Source organism: Achroia grisella, unplaced genomic scaffold (assembly GCF_030625045.1).
Source record: "Achroia grisella isolate CSIRO2021 unplaced genomic scaffold, CSIRO_AGI_Agris_v1 utg1360, whole genome shotgun sequence".
Classification (NCBI taxonomy): Eukaryota; Metazoa; Arthropoda; class Insecta; order Lepidoptera; family Pyralidae; genus Achroia; species Achroia grisella.
In genome coordinates this window covers 1,269,943-1,294,831 of record NW_026712626.1, presented here as the reverse complement: position 1 = coordinate 1,294,831, position 24,889 = coordinate 1,269,943, and the positions used below count along the sequence as shown (strand labels likewise).

The window sequence follows — 24,889 nt, the reverse complement described above, 5'->3', positions numbered from 1 at the left end:
AAAACTCCATCACTGACTACTTCCTACTTATGTTTTTTAACAGAGTTACTTTATAAAGTTTCAAATCCTTAAGATTTCTTTTTGTTTTACACATATGTATATCGAACCTATTACTTATTCTAAGATATATTAACAGTATACCTATGGTAAATTGTAATATTCTATATCACTATATATTGGAGTACCCACATAATTTCTAAATGAATATACAACCTAAAACAATTTTGAATTAGTGTATGTATATTTATAATTAAATATAATATACGTTACAAAATATTTTTATTTTAGGAATAGGATAGAGATGAGTCTTGTGAAAGTCACAAATTCATCAATTTCTATGGAAATAATAACGAAAAATATAAGAATTTTTTTTCTTATATTTTTTGTTACATGTTTATTCGACTAAACAGTATAGATTGTGTTCTGGGCCTGGCGCATTAATAAGAACAATTAAATGTCAAGACTGGCGAAATTGCCGAATTTTTGGTTGAATGGGACGAACATATAATTAATAGTTCGTTAATAATATTTTGCTTATTATATTATCTCTTGGAAATATTTTGCTTATTAATAATAATTTAGACTATTGGAATACGAAATTCGATCTTTAATATACATACTCCTACACGGAACACTACGCTCTGTTCTAGTGATTTGGTAGAACTATATGTATATATTTATTTCCAAACAATATTAAAACGTGCTGTATCGACACCAGCGTACAGACAGAAATTGTTATTATAAATATAATCATAAGATTTCTTATCTACCTCTAGAATCATAACAATATTATCTTCATTGGTTATAAAATTAGTTACAACCCAAAGTTTTGTGTTTAAACAAGTGTTGTATGACTCTAATGTATGAAAAATTTTGTTTGCATCGTCACACAGAAAATTCATTTTCATTTCTAATAAGTTATAGTCATACTCATTTGTATTATTCTCTATGATTTTAAAACCACTGGCTGAATTTAAAATGTTTTTAAGAAATAGCAAACTTATGTCATTGTGACAAGCGTAGACTAGGCAGCCATTTTGAATGCCACGACACTGTAGCAACGGTAATACTTCTTCTTTGTCTATGGAATTACATATTATACTTTGTATGTCGATCATAGACTCCTTTGTTATTATTCGTGCGGGAAAATCATTGGGAACGACGGAAACTTTTTTTATGTTTTCGAAAGAGCTTATTTTTGTTTTTTTACTAATTTCAAATATACATCCATTGGATAGGGATCTTTTGTTACACGTCAACAGAGGAGTGTCTATGGTTTTATTTTCTTCTGCAGTCTCTACTTTAGAATTTGCCTCATTAATGAGAGGATCATGTATGATTAGTTTTTTTATATCATTACCAATCACATCAGATTCCGACCATGTATTTTGGTTATCTGCAAGATTTTCTTGTTTATTTTCATTAATGGTTGGTACTTTATCATCAACAATTTCCATATGGTCATATTCATTAACTTCTTGTTCAGTATCATCATTTGATTCCAAATCATTATAAGTCAATGCTTTTTTTTCAATTACTCGCTCAAACGGATTGCTCGAATTTACATTTATATTAATACAGCCAGATTCATTATTTGGCGCGTGTTTTATAACATTATCTTCATTTACACTAACAGATGATGTATGTTCAGTGTTAGGTTTTATTACGTTTTCCAAATGAAGTGTTGATTCTTTAACTATATATGAAGAATCTTTATTATCTGGTTTCAAAATACTATGTACCATAGTTTTCTGGATATCCTCAAACGAATTACAAACTACATTCGTTTTTGTATCATCTTTGTCTATATAAGTCTTTATTAGGGTGATTTTTCTGAAACAACTACAAAATAATTGATATTTATAGAACATTTCTTGTCATTTATATAAATATACCTTCACGTCTGTTATCCCAGATGGGGTCGTCAGAGATATTGACAGCATCGGTGGTTTAGCACACCGCACACCGATGGTAGCGCGGGTTCGATTCTTTGCACAGTAGAAACATTTGCACGTGTATGATTATTTGTATAGGTCTGGGTTTTTTTTATATAAGTTATGTGTGTATTTATAAAAAAAAATGTATATAACTTTATACCATCTAGCTGATCCGCGCAACTTATGCATCACACTTACTTGAAATTTATCATTACTTCGCCTAATTTACATAATATGTTTATATATTATAACCTATATTCTAATGTATAAGCTATAGGATTGTAAAATCCGTTCAGTGATTGTTACGTGAAACAGTAATAGTATTCAATCCATCCATGCATCTATACTCATGAACCGTCGCGTTTATAATAGTAGGAACATAATATAGCTACGCTTAACTTGGAACTAGATGGCGCTATTTGTATTGTCCAGGGCCTCATTTATTATTATTATCATTTTTTATATATAGTCTATATATCTCCCTTTTTTACGGGGGTAATACGTTCAAACACTTGGGCTTTAGCCAAGCGTGGATGAGCAGAAATAGAAATAATCTTTATTCAAATAAACTCAATACAAGCACTTTTGAATAGTCACATTTTTTATTCTACGACTCATTCGGAACGCAGATTCATCACAAGAAGAATGAGCAAGAAACTTATGTGTTGCTCTTTTGAATATCTGTGCATCCCTATGTATGCTTAAATCTTTAAAACTACGCAACGGATTTTGAAGGGGGTTTTTTTTAATAGATAGTGATTCAAGAGGAAGGTTTATATGTATACATGTACAACTGGGCGAAGCCCGAGCGAGTAGCTAGTTACTAATATATCTCCACTTACTCTTTCGGTTGGACCAATTTCAAATTGACACCATCATAATAATCACATATATTACACATGATATTCTTCTCGTAACTCGATGTGTAGTGTTTGAACATTTCCTTCGTATTCACCATACGTACAACACTTTTCAAGTACTCATCATTTCTGCTGGTCATATCCTCGCCGAAGAATAACTCTATATAATTCTGTTGTTTATTTTTAAGTAACTCCAATATGTGGACTAGGATGAAGACGTTGAAATTGAATTCTGCCACGCGATTGTCTTTTTGCAGCAAGAGTTGATAAATTACTGGGTATGAACCGTCTGCCTTCTCTCGTATATGCAGATCTTCCTTCGTTAGTTCTGTCTGTACGGGAACGTTTTTGTCAAATGATTTACTTAGCATCTTCTTCTTGATTGTTAGCAGTCTGAAATCAATATAATCATTATGATTACATAAAGTACGATTATTAATTCCAGTCAGTAAAATGACAAGTGCAACTGTCACTGATACAAAAAAAAAATTGACCCGCTACAATAGTGATGTTCGGCAATCAATAGACTTAGACATTTAGTCATGCTTTATTTTATTAGGTATCGAAGCGTTTTTTTTTATTGTAAATATTTAATACATACCGTATATAATAATACGATTTTAGAAATATGGACCTTACCATCATATAAAAATTTCTCACTACAACATTATTACAAAAGCTGGGAAAAAAATGTATTCTCTTTATACATTTTTTCAGAGGAATTAACACTAGAATTTTAATAAAGGCAATTTGATATTGAATAAAAAAAATGTAATCTCGACTGACTTTTAATTGTAAAAACTCGATTCTACCACATCACTATTTATTTGGGACTAGAAATCTGCAACACTGGAAATGTCATTTTACTGACTGGAATTAATAATCTTACTTTAGTATAAAACAAAGTCGCTGTCGCTGTCTGTTCGTATGTATCCTTAAATCTTTAAAACTAGTCTAGAACCACAATAGTGAGAATATCAACACTGTCTTGATTTCTAAATTAATTCCACACTTATATATTTTATAATAAGTGTGCATACACATATTTACATTTAAAGTACCGCCCTCGATGGTCTTGCAGTTTAGCACACTGCTTTAATTCAGATGGTCGCAGGTTCGATTTCTAGTATATCCTCAAGTATTCTAAAGCAAATATTACTGATTTAGGTGTGACTTACTTCTTTTCGCCATTCACGGTCCCGGAGAGCATCAGATTATTCTTCATCAGCGCCTTGAGTTGAGTCACTAAGTTTATTTCTACAGTGTCAGACACACTCAACCGCGTTCTGGTGTTTAGGCAGGTGATCAAATATTTCGCGTACGAAATCTTATCTTTACTTAGACGTTGATCGAAGCTGAAAAATGAAAATAACCAATTATACTAGTAGACAGGGCACGTAATAATTTTGATAAAAAAAACCCACTAACAAAAAAATTGTGCTAATACCAGTGGTGGTGGTGTAATGGTACAAAAGAATATACCCTTTCTTATAAAAAAAAGTTTTATCAAATCGGTTTATAAATGACGAAGCAATAAGTAATTTAAATAAAAAGAAAAAATTATAGCCGAAACCGTCTCCTCCTTTTTTGGAGTCGGTTAAAATAGAATTCAATGGCTTTATTAACATTGTATTTTATGGTAGCAGAAAAGAATTAATTTAACTATAAATATTCTATTATAAATAATAAAAAACAATGCGCGCTCATAAAACAAGCGTACATCAGAATACGAAGTAAAGTTGGCCGCAGCTGGCCTTTACAGCTTCACCAGACGAAGGAGTGCATGGCACTTTAAGCCCGCGGAAGGACTTATGGAGCGGCTGAAGGCCAACTCCCGCCTGACGGATACGACTTTAGTCTGAGGGCACCGCTAGAAGTTCGAAGCTCGGCTCAGGTCGTCGTAATTTCGATCCCCGTTTGAATTAGACGGGGAATCGATTGGGGGGGTGATTTTAAATATCGTCACGTGAACAAACACTTGAGATGGCCACTAATTGAGTGTACTCAAATCCAATATCTCACAGAATTATCTAGGATTTGTTTTGTTTATATCAATAAAGTAAGAAACGAAGAATTACTACTCAGGGTGAAAGAAAAAAAGGCACATAATGAATAATATAGAAAATGGACGAGAGAAAAAAGAAAGGGACAAACTGAAAGCTTTTGAAATGTAGTTTGAAAAAGTATGGAGAGAATTAGCTAAAAAGATAAAGTAATAAGTAAAGAAGAACTACACAGGTTGAAAGAAAAAAGGCAGATATTCAATACTATAGAAGATAGACGAGGGAAAAAAGAAGGGACAAACTGGAAGCTTTTGAAATGTAGTTTCGAGAAGGATGGAGAAAATTATCTAAAAAGATCAAGTAAGAAGTAAAGAAGAACTACACAGGTAGAAAGAAAAAAGGCAGATATTCAATACTATAGAAAATAGACGAGGGAAAAAAGAAAGGGACAAAGTGGACGCTTTAGAAATGTACTTTGGAGAAGTATGGAGAGAATTAGCTAGAAAGATAAAATAAGAAATGAAGAATACACAGTTTGAAAGAAAATAAGTAGATATTGAATAGTATAGAAAATAGACGAGGAAAAATGTTAGGACTCATGATACGGCACAATGATTTTATGAAAAAATTTATTGATTGAGAAGTAGAAGAAAAGAAATAAAATGTTAATGTTGCGAAATAAAGTACGATGCTAGCTCGTACAGTCAATGTATCAAAAGTGTCACTTTTTTCTTAGTAACCTCCTGTTTCGAACGTAGCAAGTAGGTAGCAAATTATTAGGTCACAACGCTATCTTACCTTACAACTATCTCTTCCGGTTCACTCTGTAGTAACTTTAATAAGATCTTGCTTAGTTCAATACGAAAAACCTTTTTTGAACTCTTTGAATTGTTTGAAAGATCACGATATAGAGGTGATATTTTGTATGGATGGTACATGCGATTTGGATTATTACTATCCACTATATTTGCCGATTCTTCAATATTTTTAGGTATTCTGTGACAGGAACCGTAGTCAGTTCCGAATTTATCCATTTTACCAATTCCTAATTCGTTACCATTTTTAGATATTATCTGACCCCAACCATTTTCTGTTAAATTATCCATTTCATTACTATATTTCATTTCGTTACCGTTACCGTTGGTTTCCTTACAATCACTGATTGATGTATTTGCAAGTACCGTAATACAATCAGTGTCAGTTATATCTTCATCACCTATAACATCACTTTTGACATCATTCTTTGCATCACTGTTAGAATTCATTTCAGTCACCTTAACTTTCTTGAAAGTGCATTTTCTGTAACGATAACAAATAGTTAAATCCATATATATTTTAGACTAGCTGAGCCCGCGGTTTCACCCTAATGAAATCTGTAGCCTATATGTTATTCTGTGGGGTAATTATGTATCACCATATGAAATCGTATGGTAAGAAAGGAAGTAAATAACGCGATGACTGCGAACAGGATGAATGGAAGCGAAAAACATATTACGCCGACCCCAAATAAATGGGATAAGGAAGAAGCAAATGATGATGATGATGAAATCGTATCTGTTAAAGTTGTGATGCAATACAAAATCATTTCAATTTATAACATGCGATAATGTAATAATCTTAATCTTAATAATATTATAAATGCAAAAGTTTGTGAGTATAAATGGATGTTTGTTACTCTTTCACGCAAAAACTACAGAACGGAATGTGATGAAACTTTACAGTAATATATCTTATACATCAAAATAACACATAGGCTATAATTTTAAAAGGTATAACGTAAATTGGGTAAAATCATTCAATAGTCGGTGTGGCTGTCTGTCCGTTCCTATGTATGCTTAAATCTTTAAAACTACGCAACGGATTTTTTAAAATAGATAAAGTGATTCTAGAGGAAGGTTCTTATGTATAATAATATAATACATGTACACCCGTGCGAAGCCGGGGTGGGTAGCTAGTATAATCATAAATATTACGTGGCAAGGTTGCACGGGTCAGCAAGTCTATGCATATAAATAAAATTGGAGTGTCTGTTCGTAATATTGAAATAACATTTTTTACTATATGCATATGATTATAAATATGGTACATACATCAAAATAACATCTTTTACTATTTTTGTCTGTCTGTCTATCGGTCTGTTTGTTCCGGCTAATCTCTGAAATGGCTGGATCGATTTTGGCGGGACTTTTTTTGGGAGGTAGCTGATGTAATAAGGAGTAACTTAAGACTACTTTTATTTTAAAAAAATCTATTATTTTAGAATAATTTATTTCCACGCGGACGAAGTCGCGAGAACAGCTAGTTATAATATTTATTTAAAAAAAATTAAGTTTATTTAACGAACAATTCTACTTACTTCTTAGTATATTCCACTTGGATATTAATCTCTTTAGTTATAACTTTGCACAGTTCGTCTATTATATCACTCTCATATATATCAATTCCCCGTATGCTATACACAGAGCCTGCATTGTTAATATTTTTAAGAACTTCCGCTATAACAGCGCGTTTCCTCGGAGCCACGTCGAAATATAACTCTTTCTGCGTCTCATTCTCGTTCTTCAGGAATACAGTCAAGTTTCCTTGAATGAAAACTCTGAAATTATACTTTTTTTCGTAGTTCGTGAGTTTAGACAGCAATGGGAAGGAAGTCGGCCAGGATCCGTCGGCGGCTTGGTCTATTGCACAATATTTAGACGAACTCCTTTTTCGTATTATTTTCATTGCACGTTCAGTTGATTTAACGAATGTCAACCGTCTGCAACATATAAAAAAAAAAAATCTATACATATAAATAAAATTAGAGTGTCTGTTTGTAATATTGAAATAAACATTTTTTACTACATGCATATGCATATGATATATATATAAAAATAGTTTTTTTTTTATTTTTGTCTGTCTGTATCCCCGGAACTAACGGCTAATCTCTGAAATAGCTGGACCGATTTTGATGAGACTTTTATTGCCAGATAGCTGATGTAGTAATGAATAACTTAGGCTACTTTTATTTTAGAAAAATAATGTTAAATTCCGCCCGGACTAAGTCGCGGGTACAGTTAGAATAAATATAAAATAAAAAAACACATTCTTAGTGCAATCAGATAATATAATATGACAATATTACCTGAGAATAAGTGCGTAGCGGTTTCTATGTTGGACAATTAACACAACGCCATCTAGTCCCACGGTAAGCAGAGCTTGTGTTATGGGTACTAAACAACTGATATAAATACGTAGATATATGTATTTTTTTAGTAAATACATACATAATATACATAGAAAACATCCAGACCGATAGTTCGTATCGGTCTGGGTTTTTTCATATTCATGAATACAATATGTTTGCACCATGCGAGGAATCGAATATGAGATCGTCGAGAGTAAAGCTAACCCCCTAGACCAGTGAGGCCGTCAATTTGTCCGTCAGTTAAGACGTTTAGTCGTTATGGGTACTAGACAACTGATAAGATATATAATACCTACATTTAATTTAGTTACTAGTTAGTTATCATACTTACTTGTACCCCTCCGATCGATCCCCCGTCCAATTCACACGCAGGTCGAAATTACGACGGTCTGAGTCGAGGTTCGAATCACTAGCGGTGCCCTTAGACTAAAGTCGTATCCGTCAGGCGGGAGTTAGCCTTTAGCTCCATAAGTGCATCCATTGGTTTGGAATGCCATCTGCACTAGACCCCTATCGTCCGGTGAAGCAGTAAAGGCCAGCTGCGGCCAACAGTATTAGAGTAGTCCGAAAAAAAAACTTACTTGTAATTGTCGTCGTAACAAGTCGTAATAACTATTCTGTGGTCCTTCGACATGTTTTCAGCCAATTGACGCACTAATTGTAGTTCAGACACAGTGTCCAACGTAATGCACGACCGGCTGTTGAGTGGTTGCAAAAATTTTGCTACAAACGACATTTCCGTTTCCGTCAGCTTCTTTTGGAATCTAGAACAAAAATACGGATCTTATAACCACCATAGGCAGGTCATACATACGTTATTTATTAAGCTTTTGATTAAATATAAATAAAACAAAAGGGTTGTAAAGGGTTGAAAGTGGAGATAAAGGTTGTATGGAGGTAGAAGCTTGAAACTAAGTTTTAGGCTGTTGAATAAATATAAATGAATATGACATTCAAAGTTTGTAAAAATATACCCTTAAAAAAATAAAATAGATGATGAAAGTTTGTACGGAAAATTGTCATTTTTCGTCAATGATTTAAATAAAATAATATAAATCCATAAGTAATAATAAATAACAATTACCTCATTATCTTTATATCTGATTCTGCTTCAAGTAATTCAATTAGAGATTTGTACACTTCGATTTTAAATTTCATTATGGAGTTATTCAATACATTTACTTCCACGCCCGCTGGTTGTACAACAGTAATTGAAGATTGAGTCATTGGAGGTTTATCCACATTATCCGGGACATGTCCCAGACCTGTGCGAGATACCTGCAAAATGAATTGTTTCTAATACTTCATTATCATCAGCCTGCAGTCCACTGGTGGACGTAGGCCTCTTTCGAGGCCATCTTCATCCCTTCTGTGTGGTGTAGGTGTAGGGCGCTGGGGTTGGTGCATTCAACGATGGTGGTAATTAAAGGATATATGATATAGAAGGATGTATAACAGTATATTATAAAAATATATTTCGTAATAAAGTATACTAAGTGCGCTGTAGCATAGTACGGATAACAATTGCTACATTTAACAGTTGCTAAAATTAAGTTACTACAGTTAATAATTTAATATATTACGAATGTGGTACAGCTGAAATACTAAGTCATAATTTGTAAATCGCAACAATTTTCAAGAGTGAAACGAAACTGTTATCCGCACCATGCTACTGCGCACATGGTATATATGATCGTATTGTAGAAGGCAAGAGCAATAACAAAACCATAGCAACAATAAAATATAAATATTTAAAAATGAGGAATGTCGTGCCAGTCAGTGAATGTAGGATAAAAAAAAGTTAAATACCTGATTTAGGTGTGGTATGATTGGCTCTGTGATGCCATCTCCACGTTTTCCCAGTGGACCGCCTGTCCACCCCATAGACTTCATCATTCTGCGACATATTTTTTTTTAGAATAGAATTGAAAATCTTTTATTCAAATAAACTTAATTTGTACACTTTTGAATAGTCATACTTCTATTTTTTAAGTCTAACGATCATTGGGAATACTATTTTGTGATCATTGGGTCAATATTATTTTTCTGTATTTATCTATATTTGTTTTTCTTTATATATTAATTGTTAAATTGCACCGCCTTATTATTATCTCTGATCAACGCGACTGTTGACTGGTAGAGAATGCCATCAGGCATTAAGTCCGCCATGTATACATTTTTGTGTGCAAAACAATAAATAAATAAATATTTTTCATTATAAGGACAAAGAATCTCGCGTGTTGTCCTTTAAAATAATTGTTGTAATTTCACATTTTTCAGTTGAAATTTGTGAATACAAACTTTAATTAGAGTCGAAATATTAAAAACACAAGACTAAAACAGTCGTAGTGATTAGAGCAGACTGGTCTCTACATGTAGCGCTCGTTCACGAGTATGACGGATGAGCCAGTCATCATTGCACTCAACTATATTTTAGGGAGTCCATTGTGCCGGCCCACCACGCCGCTACATTTTAGTGAGTGTTACTACTCAATTTTTAATAAGTACCGTTCACCCATTTAATCGATTAAAGTAACAAACAAACAAAAACAGAGACATTCGTATCTTTACTAATATTATATAGAGGAAGAGTTTGTTTGTTTGAACGCGCTAATCTCAGGAACTACTGTATCGAATTGAAAAATTATTTTTGTGTGGGATTGTCCATTTGTCGAGGAAGGCTGTACTGTTATATAGCTTAAAGCCTTCACCGAGATTACCGCGTTCAAACAAACAAACGAACTCTTCAGCTTTATATTATTATATATAATATAAAATCGTAGTAAAAAAAATTTTTTTTTTACTTTTTTCATAATGTGTAATAAGAAATATATAAAATATTTTCACCCTTCTACCATCAGCCCCTATATTGTAAATGCGATATTATTGACAAGACAAAGTTTACGACTTACTTCATAGCCTTGTTACTTTCAACTGGCACCGATAGCGCTTCTATAAGCTTCGTTTTAAGACCTGGGTAGTTTCTTCGGTCCGCGGCACTTTGCATCGATCGATTACGGTCCGGCGACACTGGGTCGAAATATCCCACTACTGGGAATTTGGATATCTTTTTAAATCTACAATTAAATATTTTATACATATATCAATACTAGTTATTACCAGCGGCTTCGCTCGCATTGAATAAAAAATATTTGGGTTTTTTTAAATAAAAAGTATCCTATATTTATTGTAATACCTCCAAAAACATGTGTACAAAATTTCAGGATGAACGGTTCAGTAGTTGTTGTGTGAAAGCGTAACAAACATAATGTCAAATATCAAATATAATGTTAGGAACGATGAATTTTTCACTAATATAATAAAAAAAGGTTTTATCTCCCAAATATATCCATAGCTGCTCCTAAAATAACATTTTTTACAATTTTTGTCTGTCTGTCTGTTTGTTCCGGCTAATCTATGATATGGCCGATTTTGACGGGATTTTTTTGGCAGGTAGCTGATGTATTAAGGAGTAACTTAGGCTACTTTTAATTTAGAAAAATTCTTTTACTTTAGACAAAATAAATTATTTTCCACGCGGACGAAATTGCGTGTACAGCTAGTTTATTTATATAATAGATAAAATAATACTCACTTATCTAAATTCTCTGTTATACACTTGTCATCAAATTTCGGTACCTTCGAGAACATCACGTCTCTGAAACAATGACAAGGTAAATAAAAGTTAATGATTACATTATACATCTATACACGTATTATATACATAAGGCTTCCTCTAGAATCACTCTATCTATTAAAAAAAAACTGATTCAAAATCCGTTGCGTGGTTTTAAAGACTTAAGCATACATAGGGACGGACAGACAGCGACAGCGTAAGTAACTAGTTTAGAGCGGGGCAGTTGTTTGTACCAGTTCCGAGGATTGCCACTTATAAGCGTATTGCCACTTATTGCCATTTATAAGGTACTAGAACTCGTTCCGCACATTGCCGTTTAAAACTGGGAAGTTATTAGTACCTGTTTAAAATCATTACATAGTATAAAACAAAGTCGCTGTCGCTGTCTGTCTGTCCCTATGTATGCTTAAATCTTTAAAACTTAAAAACGCAATGGGTTTTGAAGCGGCTTTTTTAAGTAGATAAGCATGATTCAAGATGAAGGTTTATATGTATAACTAGCTTTTGCTCGCGGGTTCGCTCGCGTTAATATAACCCCTTAAGGGTGGAATTTATCAAAATCCTTTCTTAGGGGATGGTTACGTCATTGTGGCTTTATGCAAGCAAAGTCTCAGCCCGATCGGTTTAAAATTGATAAAGTTTCATATAAACTTTCATCCCCTTGGGGGTAGAATTAATCAAAATCCTTTCTTAGCGGATGTCTACGTCGTAACATCTACCTGCATGCCAAATTTCAGTCCGATCCGTCCAGTGGTTTGGGTTGTGCGTTGATAGATCACTATGTCAGTAACCTTTGAGTTATATATATTTAGATACATGTACACCCGGGCGAAACCGGGGCGAGTAGCTAGTAAGATATATAATGTGTTAATACCGCCTTAGCACGTAAACTACTAAACTTATACATTAAACTAGTTATTCTTAAACTTTCGTATTTAATACATTGTTTGTTTATATTATTAATCGAGTCTTGATATGAATATTTTATGGCAAATTTACCTCTCTCGACGTTTCGACTGGGTCACTTTTTTTGCAATTCCAATAACAAAAAAAAACAATAATATTTCATTACTATATAATCTTATTTGGCATAAGATAAATATTTATTAATTAGGCTTCTTTAAACCTCAAAGCAGAAATTCAAAATTAGATACAATTTTATTATATATATTGTAGATCCGATTTCGTCGTGGTATAAAAAACACATATACAAAACTACTCACTTCAATTTAGTCTTTCTGTTCACTCGAATAACGTCCACTTTGAGATCATATTCTTGTGTCACTTTGGTCGTATTGTAATATGCGAGTAGCGTTTCGTGTTCCTCGCACATGACCTTTCTGGACGTCATCACAGATTGGAGGAACAATTCTTCCAGTGGTTTTACGTTTTCAAAAATCAAAGATGCCCTATATTCATCTTTCATAAAGTCCAAAATCGTTTGCGATGACACCTTAATGAAGTGTTGCGACATTCTGTCCTTTACTTCTGTCTTATCTTGACTGTAAACAAATTTAATTATTATTATTAAAGACTTTGGGTCCAGATTCCTATGCAAGTGACTGTACAAAGTCCACCTCAGTAGAAAATATTATAATAATATCCCTGGACAACTCACACAGCGTTTTCTAGTCCCACGGTAAGCTGAACTTGTGATATAGATACTAGACAATTGATATAAATACTTAGATACATCATTTTTATAAATACATACATAATATGCACATAAAACATCCATGGCAATACAACCGTACCGTACCGATACTTACGAGTACAAATGTACTCGTAAGTATAATTGTACTCGTAAGTCCTCTATACGAGGACAGAAATCGAACCCGGGACGATCGGAAATAAAGTACTGTGCTAAACCGGTAGACTGCCGAGGCCGTCTAATATATAAATATTTATGCATAAATAAATAAACTTACATTTCTTCACTTTGCATTTTCGGTTTTAGCACTTTTTCTAACACGAGACGACTGTAAAATAAATACATAAAGAATATAAAAACACGTTGTCTAGTGGTTTGCTAATCCGACGATTAAAAGGTTAGAGGTTCAAATCTACACGACATCAAAAGAAAAGCATCTTTCGAGTTGATTTATATTTCTAAGTGACTACGGTTAACTATCGTGTGACGCACCATTAATTAAAAATGGTAACTAGTGTAGTGGTACTAGTGATTTTAAAACTACGGTGATGGAAACGCCAATAACAACCAAATTAATCCGGGAGATAGTGGTGGGCTTACCACCTACCACTTTGGATACAAATCAATAGCGTTGGGCTAATTATGTAACACGATATGAAATTGTTTCTGTTGAAGTTGTGATGCAATATGAAATCATTTCAATTTAAAAAATGCGATCAAGTAAGGTCGAATGACCGCAACATAAATCATTTCTATCGATAAAACACTACTATGAAGTTGCAGCGGAATATTGTTAATCCGACCAATTTAAAAAGTCAGTACATTAGATAGCTTATACCTTTAGAGGGATACATTTTAATTTATTGGGTTGTTACACTAGTTGGTTGATTTGAAACAAATTTTATTGCGTTCAAAAATTACAAAATATACTGCAGCGTTCACTTGTTCTTTTATTTTAATTTTATTAATAGACATTTAATAAAATAAAATAAAGAAAGTCTATTCTATTCTAATGAAAAAATAAGGTTAATAATTTTGAATATAAAAGCATATTTTATACAAACTATTTATAATCATTAATAATATTAATCTAACCTACAAATTAAATTTTCTTTTCTGCTATAGATACCTAGGTAAGTACGTAGGTATCCATATAAATTTAAAATGATATGGGCACATCTTTTTAAATTTGTACATAATTGTAAAAACTTTAAACAAATAAATTTATTTACTTTAAACAAATCACAGAGCATCATAAACGTTGTATTCCGTTCACAGAGCACCGTATTCATTGAAATAGTTTTTTAATTATATTAATATCATAATCAACCCTAATTTTATATTAAACATTTACTCTAGTTAATACAACATTCTATGTGATTTGGGACGAAAATAAAATATCGAATTGGCAACACTGATGTCGTGTTGTGAGTCGTGACAATTTTCCCATTTTAATAAATTTAAAACCTTTTCACGACTTTCTACGTAATATTTAATATAATAAAAATATATGTAATACTGAAAATTACCAAAACAAGATAAATAATGCTGCTAATGCTGATATTTTAAAGATTGTAACCAAAAGAAACACCTTCTAAATTGTTTCTCATAATGTAAAAACCGTTTCAATTCCACGCTGTCATTTCGGCAAAATAGCGATTACGTGACGTTGCAACGAGGTTACTAAATCGACATTCGATAGAAATAATTTTTATCGATATGTAAAGTTGCGTTTACGTTGCAATGCTAGTTGACAGCGTCAAATGGCGTCTATATGATCGCATTATTGACAGATGACGTCATTTTCACTACGTTACATACGAAAATCGTTGCGAACGAAGTTACATAATTAGCCCACGTATCTGCTGTATCAATAATATTTATCGCTATTTATTTTCGCGGACTGCGGGATTTCCCCGTTTAGTCATTTACTTCAAAGATCATGTCCGTGGAGGCAGAAATTATAGAAAAACTAAAGTTCTCATTAGTTATAAATCATTTAATATATCTGTTATAAATCAGTTTGTCGAAAAAAGGCAGATAATTATGATGAGTAAATATTTCTTTTAATTCTTTTGTGCGTAATCTTTGCCCTTCGTAAGGGCCCCCAAACAAATTTTTATACGGGGCCCCGAGAAGGCACCCTACTCTTCTGATACAAATATAGAGTTAGTAGGAAAGACTAAGCAGCTTCCACTGCAACTTAATAATTGCAATATTACTAATAACTAATTGATCCCGCATGTAATATATTCATTCATTTGCATTCCATAGTGTTACAATAAAGATGACATACTTTTCGCGTGAAAGAGTAACAAACATCCATCCATACTCACGAACTTTCATGTTTATAAATATAATATTAATTGGATATACATAGATAAATATACAAACAGTATATAACACATATCACACACACCAGTGTTAAGCCGAGTTAGGTCGCTTGTATATAGATCCACATTAAAAAAAACGAAAATAAACACTATTTTATTTGTAAATTACGAAACAGAAGAAGAATACAATATTAAAGCCACTTTTAGAACTTTGTGTAATCCTGGCAACATTATTTCTTATATACAGAGTTAGTCGTCATAGAGTCAAGGCATAGATAAGTTAATACCACATAATAAGTAATAATATTCGTGCAAACCGAAAAACTTTTCCAAAGAAAGCGAAGTGGACAAATTGAAATATTTTCCGATATATGTTTTTTTATTTATTGACCACTAAAATTGGACATAAGGTGGACTTAATACTATAGCGTCCTCTCAGTTAGTTTTACGATTATTCTGTCCAATATGTTTCAACAGAATTTCGTGCAAATATTAATTATAAGCAATTAATAATTATTTATACTTAAAACTTATATAGAAATGAATAACAACATCAAATTTCATATTATAGTTACGTTGTGACTGCGAACAGAGATGAATGGAAGAGAAATACATATTACGCCGACCCCAAATAAATGGGATAAGAAAGAAGCAGATGAGTTACGTTGTTCATGAACACAAGAAATTATTTATGTCGAAAACAAAATTTGTGCATTAGCTTACATTTCAATTTAATGTTGGGGAGGGACTAGTGTACCTACAATAAAGAAGAAATCTATACATATAAATATAATTGGAGCGTCTGTTTATAATATTGAAATAACCGTTTTTTACTAAATGCATATGAATATCAATACGGTACACCAAAATAACATATTTTACAATTTTTGTTTGTATGTCGGTCTGTTTAATCTCTGATAATCTCGGTTAATCTCTGAAATGGCTGGACCGATTTTGACGGTACTTTTTTTGGCAAGTAGCTGATGTAATTAGGCTACTTTTATTTTAGAAAAATAAAGTCAAATTCCACGCGGATGAAGTCGCGAGCACAGCTAGTAAATCAATAAAATTATAAATCAGGAAGTAAATAGCGATGGGACCTAGGGGCCGCGTTGCCAGCAATGAAGCCTAGTAAGTCGACCGCCATGCTGTATGCCCTGTTTAATTCCATCACAATGGGCTGATTTCATGCTCACCTATCATCCTCCACCGGTGGTCCATCAGCGTGTACCGTTAGCGCACGTGCAGATCCTATTCCCAGCTTAACCAGTAATTAACAAACTATTTAGAATCAAGACCCACAACCTTCATTTAAGCCAACCAATAAAGTACACCAAATACAATACAATACCTACAAATAGGTTATCAATATGAAATATATATTATGACTAAATATTTTCTGTTTTATCACTTATATTTTCATATTTAATCTCGCGGAAAAATATATATATTTTGTATATTTTAACTAGGTATTACCAGCGATTTCAGCCTGCCTCTTGAGATAAAAAATCCTGTCATAAGTTTTATAAAAAATATATTTTCAAGCCAAATTGCGTTTTAGTTTCATAAAAGTTTATCGTGAAATTGTAATAAACAATCAGACACTTCAGCATTTATAACATTGGATGGATTAAAATTTATTGTTTTTTTTAAATTAATTAATCGGTTTATTTTTGTTAATGGTTTGTATTTGTTTAATAAAAACCAGTGAACAATACAGTTAATAGAAAATTTTCTATTCTATTCTATTAAATTTCATTAAAATGTATCCATTCATTCATTAAATTTCTATTCAAATATTTTTCTTGCTACATTAACCATACTATCATTAGTGTTTATTGAAAAGAAAAACTATAATATGTTTTTTTTTAATACAAAAAAGCAGATACAAGATATACAAAACAGATTTTCATTCAATAAGGATTTAGTAAAAACAAAAGAATGTAAGATGTAAAAAGAAAGTATGTAAGATGCTCCCAAGTCCCAACCAAGCGAGTATAAATATAAAAAAATGTAATAAGTTAAACATTTTTACAAAACAAACCCAAGATGTACTAAATTATTACTTAAACTTATTGTTGCCAATTATATAAAAAAATCGCATAGATTAAAGCCAATTAGTCTTACAAAATTTGGTAAAAGCCTTTCGATCACAAATATTAGTAGCTGGTTAGAAACGAGCACACAATTAGGCATTATGCATTCTATTTCCTGTGCCGCTTTTTAGTTTATGATTGTGCATCTTGGGTTCCCATGCGTCGATTATTCAAAAATTAAGATTTTAACAATACCCACAGTGGAAACCTTATCACTTTGGACACCTGCAAGTCTGGCCACCTAAGATCCGAAAAAGAAAACAATATTTAAATTTTCAAATTTGGAATAAACTTTTCCGATTTCAGAGAATTAGATATTAGACCCTATGAGATAGTGACAATAAAGACTATGGTCCTTTATTAATATATACATGACTCTGCTGCTATATAAAATAGATATTAACCAACCAAAGGTGTTATGCTTTTGTACTATGTAATTTCCCTGTCATATAACATCAAAAAATCAAACAGCAGTAAAAAATAAATAAATAAAAAATAAATAATGCCAGCTGTAACAACGACATGGGATGAGTCTGATGAAAATTATCTAACGTAGGTAATTAATGGATGACCTGTAATGATAACTTACGCGGCAAAAGTCCTGAAAGTGTCCATAAATGTCAGTTTAAATTTATATTTCAAACCATATATTGTCATGAGCTCCCACAATGGTAGACAGTCCGCCATGCTTGTATTATGAGACGTGTTATAAGGTTTCCAAAATAAGGAGCACACAAACTCACACTGTTCGACAGACATTTCGGGGTATTCTAATAAATGTTGGGTTGCATCTTTTAAGAAATTTATTGAGGTTTGTATACAGTCTATTTTAAATTCTATACCAATTGTTTCACGGTTGGTTTTTGTATTAGATGAGATTTCGTTTTGTATGTCTGTATCTGGTGTTGTCACTTGTGATTCGTTTCTGAAATTGTTTAAATAATCTCAAAATAGGGTAAAGCAACCTAGTCAAATCTGATCAAATATCTTTATTCGTGTAGGTTTATTACAGACTTTTATGATATGTCAAATCTACCGTCAGTTCCTAATGCTTTCGAGATGAGAAGAACTGACACGAAACTCAGCTCGTATTCTTTTCAAATATGGGTGTATATGTTTACAATAATACAGATTCATTTTTAGATTAATCAGTGTTTGCATCCCGAACAGACCAGTCCCCACAAGCAACATTAACTGATGAGCCAGCGTCATTGCACTCAACCACATTAGAGGGAACAAGTTATCTTCACTTTTTCTAAACCAGCGAAATATTTTTATTCTATTATCACTATAATTTGAAGAAATTCATCAGGAAGGTTACATAAGTCCGAAAGACCGCCATCTATTGACGGTGGTCAAACAATAAAATAAATAAAGCATTTATACAACACATATGGCTTGGCTTTATTATTATATATATATATATATATATATAAATATATATACCAGCAACCCGCTCCGGCTTCGCACGTACTCTATTTGTTAATGTGTTTATTTAGATAAGGATTAACATCATGTTTATAAAAACACCTTCGTAAATAATGCATTATTTTAGAAGATATTAGATTACGATAAAAAAGGTTATAGTGAGAGATACACATATGTTGTAGTGGCATTTCTTTAGAACTTTTAAAGGAGATCAATTTCGTCATATTATATGCGTACCTATATACGCAGCGGAAACATTCATAATGAATATTTTTTGCCACATTTTTTATTACTATTCTGCTCCATTGGCTAGCTAGCTTTTGCCCGCAGCTTCGCTCGCGTTAATTTATCCCCTTAGGGGTGGAATTCATCAAAATCCTTTCTTAGGGGATGCCTACCTCATAATAGCTTTATACATGCAAAGTCTCAGCTCGATCGGTTTAATATTGACAAAGTTTCGTACAAACTTTCATCCCCTATTTTTTATCCCTTTGTGGGTAGAATTAATCAAAATCGTTTCTTAGCGGATGCCTACGTCATAACATCTACCTGCATGCCAAATTTCAGCCCGATCCGTCCAGTGGTTTGGGCTGTGCGTTGATAGATCTCTATGTCAGTCACCTTTGAGTTATATATATTTAGATAGCACTTGGGAATAATATACCTTACTAACTGGGAAAGTAAAATATATGTTGTTAAATATGTTGGCAAAGAACTAACAGGTATAGCAATGCGACAATGGAACGGCGTCATAGGCATGAGCTGTCCGGTCTGAACTTGATAGTGAACCCACTCATTAACAGTCGCAATTACTAAACGTTTTTTTTTTATGTTACTATGGTGGTAAACAAGTACAAATTAACTTGTACGTAGCTACAAATATAGGCTAGTGGTGCATCGCTACTCGAGCACCTAATAAGTACGGTGCGAGAGGAAGCGCGCTTGTATTGCCGTTTCAGTCATTAGAAATAGAAATAATCTTTATTAAAATAAACTTAATATAAGCACTTCTAAATAGTCAAGTTTTTTATTCTACCGCTCATTCGGAATGCAGACTCATCACAAGAAGAATGAGCAAGAAACTTGTGTGTTGTTCTTTTATTCACTCATTAGAAATAGAAATAGAAATAATCTTTATTCAAATAAACTTAATATAATCACTTCTAAATAGTCATGTTTTTTATTCTACCGCTCATTCGGAATGCAGACTCATCACAAGAAGAATGAGCAAGAAACTTGTGTGTTGTTCTTTTAAATAAATATTGTTTGATAAACTTGTGTGTTGTTCTTTTAAATAAATATTGTTTGATATTTAATTAACAACAAGGATTAGGCATGCGACAATCAACAAAGAAACCGCTACGCACTTAATCTATGTTCATTGCATATGATATCCTCACTAGATCGTACATTAACCATATTATTTTATGCGCATAAGTTGTAATTTATCCCAAGTAGAGGAGTTCAGAAATACAACTAAGATTGTGGTTTTACTATTACCTACAGCATGGGATACAATAAATGCTGATTTTTTGCTAGCAATACCATGTCAGGTTGACCTCCACGTTGTTTCCCCTGGAAACCATCATGATAAATTCCTGGTGAATGTCTATTATGTATGGGCTAACTGACGTGACTTCATGCTTATCCTATCAACCTCTACTGGTGCGGAGGGAAAGAGATTGTTAGTAATGTGGATTGATGATCTTATTGCTAGCAATGTACCATGTCAGATTGACCTCCACGCGGTTCCCCTGGAAACCATCGTGATAAATTCTTAGTGAATTTGTCACGATGGGCTCACCGACCTGACCTCATGCTCATCTTATCATTCCCCAATGGTGCCTCGTCAGCGTAAACCGTTAGCGCAGGCGGGTGCACCATTCCATTGTCATCCATAAAAAAAACCTCCACTGGTCCGCCGCCAGCTTAAACCGTTAGCGCAGGCGGGTGTATCATAACATTTCATCCATAAAAAAAACACCGATTTGACGAATCATAATAGAATTAACGTTTAACTACTTACTCTGTATCCATTTCACTTTCTTTAAATTGAAGACTTTCAAATGAGTTTGATTTTATTTGTTCATTTGGGCATAACTTTGTGTAAATTAATATTCTGAAAAGGAGAGTCTATTTTAAAAGATTTATACAAAATAATCGACATATTACATGAATGGGGCACAGACATTATGGTGTCAGACATGCATTGCGATTCTAGGGGACTCAAATCAATGTTACCCTGTATGATTGATAATGAGCATCAACCATAAAGTTTCATTATAAAAAATACCTATCATAACAACTGATAACCCAGATAAGCCTCTGGCAGGTCTAACATCTTGTATTAATTTAATTTTGCTACAGATGTTGTGTATGATTATGATGATGTCGGTGATGGTGATAATGAGAGTATCAGCCATAAAGTTTCGTTATAAAATAATCCCATCATAACCATTGCTAGCCCAAAAACCCAGGACTAACAGCATCTTGTATTCATTTGATTTTGCTATAGATGTCGTGCGTGATGATGATGTCGATGACGATGATGATGATGGTGGTGGCGGTGATGATGATTATTATTTTGATGATGTCAACTATGATAATGATAACATCATCATCGACATGGTCATCTCTGAATAACTCCCCTGAATTAAATTCGCTATGCCATGATGCTCCACTAGTATTTAAATACAATTATAGGAAACTTACTTATTGCCATGCTCGTCACGATCGTACCGACAACACAATGTATAATTAAATTCATTCTCTGTCAACTTCTCCATTATTTTTTCAGAGATATCTCTGCACTCATTACTTGGGTGGTACAATAAACAAATCAGATTGTCTCTATTTTGGGCTATTCTCATCAAAACAGCATCCATATTGCCCGACGTACTGGTGTTAAATGGCAATTCTACACCATCACTCTTCAAGAATTTTAGTATTCTTATCAATTGATTTGATAACATACGGTCATTTACAAATTGTATGAGTTCGTTGAATGGTAATACGGTTTTATCTTGGTTGGTTGGTCCTGCCATTGTAACCTGGAAATTATAAAATATATATCTTCACTACTATTATCCTAGATGGTGTAGTCAGAAGCATTATTAGACATAACAAAAACTCTTCTTAGCTTGGAATTAGATGGCGCTGTGTGATATTATACATTCTTTGTAATATATAGTATTGCTGTAGTTGTTACTTATTTTTAATACATATTTTTTTAAATTATTTACATCCTAAAAACGAAATTTACAGTTGAGATATGGCAGTAATTTTTTTTTTCCGACTACTTTAAAGCTGTTGACCGCACCTGCCCTTACCACTTCACACCATAGGAGCCGAGTCCAGATGGCACTCCAAACCCGCGGAAGAACTTATGGAGCGGCTGAAGGCCAACTCCGGCCTCAAGTATATTACATATACGTACGTACATGGTGTATATAGTAGCCTCTACTTTCCAAAGGTGATATTTTGTTTATGCATGGGTGGGCTACAATCACATAGGATGTGTATTGGCATTTCCTCTTCTGCTTGGCAAAACCTGGATATTGTTGTTAAGCTAAGGCCTAATTTCACCATGTGTTTATTTAAATTGCAGTGTTCAGAGAGGGCCATAGTCATAATACATATATTGTTTTTACTCTATAGCAATAGTCTATTGCTGTATTGATTCAAGTAGCTCATTATTAGGGCTTTTGAATGTATTAATCATGGCATATTCTGCCAGTGATTCAGTACTTCCTGTTTAGGTACTATTTTGAGATATCCCAGTTTTAGGTAACAAGACAGACCACAGAAGGGTTCAGGGCTCAGTTGGACAGTTTTTGCCTCTAACTTTGCTAGTTGGTCACCATTTTCGTTTCAATGTTCGAGTGCCCCAGGACCTATCTCAATATAATATTATTCCTGCTTCCTACTTCATTTAGTATAGTAGGCTGTATTTTTTATTTATTGGGGGTCAATACAGTCAATACATATATCAGTAATCAAATATAATAATTGTCTATAACAAACCATAAATGTGGAAACATAGACTAAACAAATTATAATTACTACTATCTTATATGCAGTGATATATTCTATTTTAGTACTCAACATACACAGTAAAAGATAATAAGCCTAAACTAGTTTAAAAAAAAACAGTTAAATTAAGATTTTTTAACATAACAGTTGTAAGTTACTTTGCATGATGTGTTCACCTCTTAATAAGTGTACATTTAGATCATAACCCATTAATAATTGATGGTGATCCTAAATAAATAAATATATATTATTACTACCTTGTTTATCTATTGTCAGTCTATCAATGGAAGTATGAGGTACTCTTTATAAACCACAGTGGTAGCAATCAAGTAATTGGCCAGCCACAAGCCAGGACCAGATCTGTTAAGCAATTTCATTACAACAAAGTGGCTTGAGCTTTTATTTATTTTTTAAGCATTAAATGTTTCATACCTACAATATAAAGAAATCTATTGTAATAACCTTGTTAGGTGTACAACCTCGTCACCGATTAAGTTTTATTACGAGTAATAGTTGTCAAATACTGATTGACATTATTGTAAATATATTATAAAAAGGGACAATAGAATTATTCTGCTCCAAACATACATATTATTTATTAGTAGACATACCTCACAAGATGTTACAAATGAATGTGGATGGTTATAAGGGCAGAGGAAGGCCAAAAAAGAGATGGATGGACTGTGTGAAAGATGATATGGTAAGAAAGGAAGTAAATAACGCGATGACTGCGAACAGGGATAAATGGAAGCGAAAAACATATTACGCCAACCCCAAATAAATGGGATAAGGAAGAAGCAGGTGATGATACCTCACATATCATCTCAACAAAAAAGAACCCCACCACAACAAACCTAGTACTTTTATTTACAATAAAGTGATTTGTGTTCAGATATAATAATAATAAAGACATTCAGTATTACAGCAGTATTCTTATATACTTTATATCTTATTTAACATTTACTATATATTGATATAACTTAAAAGCTAAAGACATACTGACAACACTGAATATGTCTCCCATTCAGCACATATACTGTAATATAACTAAGTTATATTAGGGCAATGATTTTCAGTGGGGCCACCAGATCTTAGTAATATATAATATTAATAATTTACATCTATTCCAAAGTTCATCAAAATGAACTTGATAATAAACCACAATAATTAATTTTCTACTCTTTTTAATAAGTGAAGTATAATACAGTACTTGGTAGTGAATAATTACTATATTTATCAGAGCAGGTTTTCAATCTGTGTGTGATACATTCGATAATTCAAAACAAAAAATATAATACGTACCTCGATGTTTATGAAGTCTCAACAAAGAACTGGTCGCAGATTTTTTTTTATATTTCTACATTTACCTACCCACCCAGAAATAAAATAGAATAGGTACCTATTTCAAAGAAATTATATATACATATTTAAAGAAAATAGGTATTACAATACTTATATGTAACTTAAGGCGACTTATTACGTGTCTGTATTTAAATATAACTATTATAGTTATTAACTGCGTATAATGTTAAATTGAATAGAAAATAATTGAAATTTTAACGATTCAAAAGTTTATAAAATATAGAAATAGTACACTAAACTGCTAAACTGACATTGACATGGATATCCGCGGACGAAAAATCTTCTACAGCTGACCCTGCGCCATAAATAGTATTCTGTGAAAACCGATTTTTGACATAATGTTGCCAACCGTACAGGATTCCA

At 32.8% G+C, this 24,889-nt stretch overlaps 1 protein-coding gene across 3 annotated transcripts; it reads right to left on the bottom strand.

Moving 5' to 3' along the window:
• Positions 1 to 637: 637 nt before the first annotated feature.
• LOC131855340 (uncharacterized) lies at positions 638 to 24,609 on the bottom strand. 3 transcript variants are annotated; one of them, XM_059206593.1, is made up of 17 exons: positions 24,467 to 24,609; positions 21,845 to 22,182; positions 21,159 to 21,251; positions 18,294 to 18,629; positions 17,904 to 17,945; positions 13,553 to 13,603; positions 12,848 to 13,126; positions 11,583 to 11,645; positions 10,900 to 11,064; positions 9,797 to 9,884; positions 9,072 to 9,265; positions 8,569 to 8,751; positions 7,157 to 7,558; positions 5,599 to 6,099; positions 3,976 to 4,152; positions 2,780 to 3,190; positions 638 to 1,842 (listed from the first exon to the last, which is right to left on the bottom strand). In XM_059206593.1, the coding sequence occupies exons 2-17, from the start codon at positions 22,174 to 22,176 to the stop codon at positions 678 to 680; spliced, it is 4,482 nt and encodes a 1,493-aa protein (XP_059062576.1). In that variant the 5' UTR covers positions 22,177 to 22,182; positions 24,467 to 24,609; the 3' UTR covers positions 638 to 677. The 3 variants fall into 3 exon arrangements, with proteins under 3 accessions (XP_059062576.1, XP_059062578.1, XP_059062579.1); XM_059206595.1 differs by lacking the exons at positions 17,904 to 17,945; positions 18,294 to 18,629; XM_059206596.1 differs by lacking the exons at positions 13,553 to 13,603; positions 17,904 to 17,945; positions 18,294 to 18,629.
• Positions 24,610 to 24,889: the final 280 nt, after the last annotated feature.

Excerpts from the sequence above, each read along its gene's own strand:
- LOC131855340 (XM_059206593.1), bottom strand. The coding sequence starts at position 22,176 with ATGGCAGGACCAACCAACCAAGATAAAACCGTATTACCATTCAACGAA. Across the intron at positions 13,604-17,903 it reads AAAGTGATAAGGTTTCCACT|TCGTCTCGTGTTAGAAAAAG; the intron begins GTGGGTATTGTT and ends TTTATTTTACAG. Across the intron at positions 11,065-11,582 it reads ATAACAGAGAATTTAGATAA|ATTTAAAAAGATATCCAAAT; the intron begins GTGAGTATTATT and ends ATTTAATTGTAG.